Source organism: Anneissia japonica, unplaced genomic scaffold, assembly GCF_011630105.1.
Source record: "Anneissia japonica isolate Jap-2015-1 unplaced genomic scaffold, ASM1163010v1 scaffold31003_len6411_cov105, whole genome shotgun sequence".
NCBI classification, from domain to species: domain Eukaryota; kingdom Metazoa; phylum Echinodermata; class Crinoidea; order Comatulida; family Comatulidae; genus Anneissia; species Anneissia japonica.
In genome coordinates this window covers 395-3,319 of record NW_022756001.1, presented here as the reverse complement: position 1 = coordinate 3,319, position 2,925 = coordinate 395, and the positions used below count along the sequence as shown (strand labels likewise).

Sequence of the window (2,925 nt, the reverse complement as noted above, 5' to 3'; positions counted from 1 at the left end):
TGTTCCGTTTTTTAGATGAAACAACAAACACATAGCCTGCAACGGAAACTATTCCTATCCTTTTAGTTCATGTATTCTAAAGATTGTATACTCACTTTCGCATACCAAGTCATTTCCAGACCAGTTGCCGTCAGCCTGACATGTTCTAGTGGTATCGCCTGATACTTTATTGTATCCTCTGTCACATATGAACATTAGGACAGCATTGTAAGTGAAAATACCGCCATTTATGAATACCCCTTCTCCTACAGAAACTATCCCACAATTAACAACTGAAAAAAGACATTTAAAGATAATAAATTTCAAAATATTTTACAAATTTTAATACACTATTATTGACAAGTATGATATTATGATTGCTACACTTAGTTACTTAGTTATATACAAAATCAAAAATCAAAAGAAATCACTAACCTTGGCAAACAGGGTTCAGGTAAAATGTTATTACAAAACATAATTAAAGAAAACACAAAAAAAAAAATACTTTCCATTTTCTCTAAAAATTACACTAAAAATACTATAGTTTCATTGACCGATTTTGCTTTCAGGTAACCTTTTTTCTGCTGTTTCAATTATTATTGAGCATTTCTTATGGATATAAGAGCTATATAATTCTTATATATTAATATTCTATACCTTCACATGTGGGAGGTGACCCCGACCAAAGTCCAGTTGCTTCACAAGTTCTGATCATCACTCCATTTATATTATAGCCGATGTTACACGTATAAGTAGTATTCATGCCGAAAGTTGTACCAGTATAGGAAGTCATCCCATTTTCGATGTTGTCCAAGTTACCACAGTCATTAGCTAAAACAAAAATATGTGTCAGTATGGCAGATACGACCAGTTGATGACAGCTAGGGACCAACTAATATGTAATAGGTGATCAGAATTTATTAATTTATATTATTACGTACATTAAGCCAATATAATATTATTACCTAACTGACTTCTTACACAGGCAAGCGCTAGCAACATTTTTAACTATATATATACAGCTGGAAGACTTACGACTGCACGATGGTAATGTTCCCGACCAAGACTTATCTGGTTGACACGTCCTGTTTGTAGACCCGACAATAGTGTATCCAGGTTGACATTTGTAGCTAACACTGTTTGGGTAGACAAACATTTCACCAATGAGTTCACCCTTATTTGGAGTTCCAGGATTTCCACATGAAACACCTGAATATATAAAAAATTTAAGTAACAGATAACCACTATTTTTAAATTAAAAAAAGTTTTTATATAAATAATTTGATTAACAAGAGAATATTAATTACCTTTACATACTGGCAAGTTTGCTGCCCAAATTCGATCCTCTCTACATTCTAAATCACCAACCGAAACACCAGATTCTGACTCATAACCTACACTACATTCGTAAGTTATGGTATCTCCAACAATGAAAAATCCTTGGTATTGAACCATTCGGTTAACTTCAGTAATGCTTTCGTGGTTTAACTCTACACATTCTCTTATGCATATGGGCTGTACATCTTTAGACAAATGACTGAATTCGCCTGAGTACCAACAGTATGAATTAGTAGGTCCCATTTGGTAAAATCCGTCATTGCATGTAAGGTTTACAGTTGTTCCAGAAGCATATATGTCTTGTTTCGGAGTAACGGTACCATTACTGAAGTCAATTGATGTTGAACAGTTCATGAAGTCGTCATCTAAATAAAAGAAAAGTTAAAAAGACTATGTTATGATCAATAAATATGTAATGAAAGTCGGTCATTGGTTTTTTTTTAATTTATAATGATACCAATGAAAAAAATAGATTACTCAAAAGTGATTTCTTTAGCTAATGATCGGAATGCTTCTGATTTTTTTTCCCGCCGTTTTCGTATTGGACTCTGGTGTTTATATACCGGTAATAAAAATACTGTTTAGAAAAACTTTAAACAACTTTAAACTTTCTGATCAGTGTCATTACATTTCTCGTATTTAGCCATGTTCATATGATAATGATGTCAGGACAAATGCCCGAAATAATTCAATATGAAGATATCATTGTTTTCAAATCGAATTCCTTTGAAAGCGGATTATATAGCCTATCTATCGATTGGCGTTCATGAAATTGTCTTTAAAACCATTAGATCTATTTATTATTTAATGTTTAACACTAATGACAATTAGTACTGCTATTTCACATACAGTAATAACACATTCTGCAAAAGATGGTAGTTAAAGGTGATATTAATGGCATTCTACGACCAATTTTGTTTTCCAATTTACAAACTTAACTTTGCCTAGGACTACTTACTTTTGTAAATAATTATTCGCAATTCTCCGCCACAAATCTGACTTGAATCGCCTGAGCAAGGTTCAGTACAATTATCGTTATTCGGTGGTTTACCATTCGGTGGATTTAATGGATCGAAGTTATTTCCACAAAAACATTGTTTTCCCGCCTCTAACCCTGAGTAGAGAAAGCCTCGTCTGTGGCATAAATCTGTACAAAAGGAAACAGTCATTCTTTGCGTGTTTTCGCAGTATGGATGTTCCGATGTACATTCATTGCACATTTCTTCAGCCTCTGGCAAATTACAGGCGTTCAAGCCAGGAAGCGTTCGATTTTCTAAGTAATCATAAAAGCATCCTAAATCTTGAAAGCCTAAAATAAAATTGAAATAAAAAATAGTAAATATAGTAATTATAGTAGGTAAATATAAAATAATAATAATTAAAAACATAATTCATTTCATTCAAATGGAGACAAAACCAACATAATGAAGCTATATCAGAATAAAACAACAAGCACAGGTTTATTGGTTTATAGGCCGAATAAACCTAATGCATTGTGTGAAGCATTAATAACCACAATCGTGTTAGTTGAGCTAATTCCTCTTCAAGCAGATTATGCATATTAAAGTTACAAAAGAAATTCATATGTAAAATATCCGAAAGTTATGC

General features: G+C 32.6%; 1 protein-coding gene across 1 annotated transcript in view; it reads right to left on the bottom strand.

The window, feature by feature from the left end:
* The window catches only part of LOC117123810 (CUB and sushi domain-containing protein 3-like), a gene marked incomplete at both ends in the record, with an annotated part of 5,243 nt that extends 2,617 nt beyond the window's left edge, over positions 1 to 2,626 (bottom strand). Inside the window, 5 exons of the mRNA XM_033269826.1 lie at positions 96 to 272; positions 637 to 810; positions 1,015 to 1,188; positions 1,287 to 1,682; positions 2,276 to 2,626. Coding sequence (XP_033125717.1) covers positions 96 to 272; positions 637 to 810; positions 1,015 to 1,188; positions 1,287 to 1,682; positions 2,276 to 2,626 — 1,272 coding nt within the window. The remainder of the gene's footprint in view (positions 1 to 95; positions 273 to 636; positions 811 to 1,014; positions 1,189 to 1,286; positions 1,683 to 2,275) is intronic.
* Positions 2,627 to 2,925: the final 299 nt, after the last annotated feature.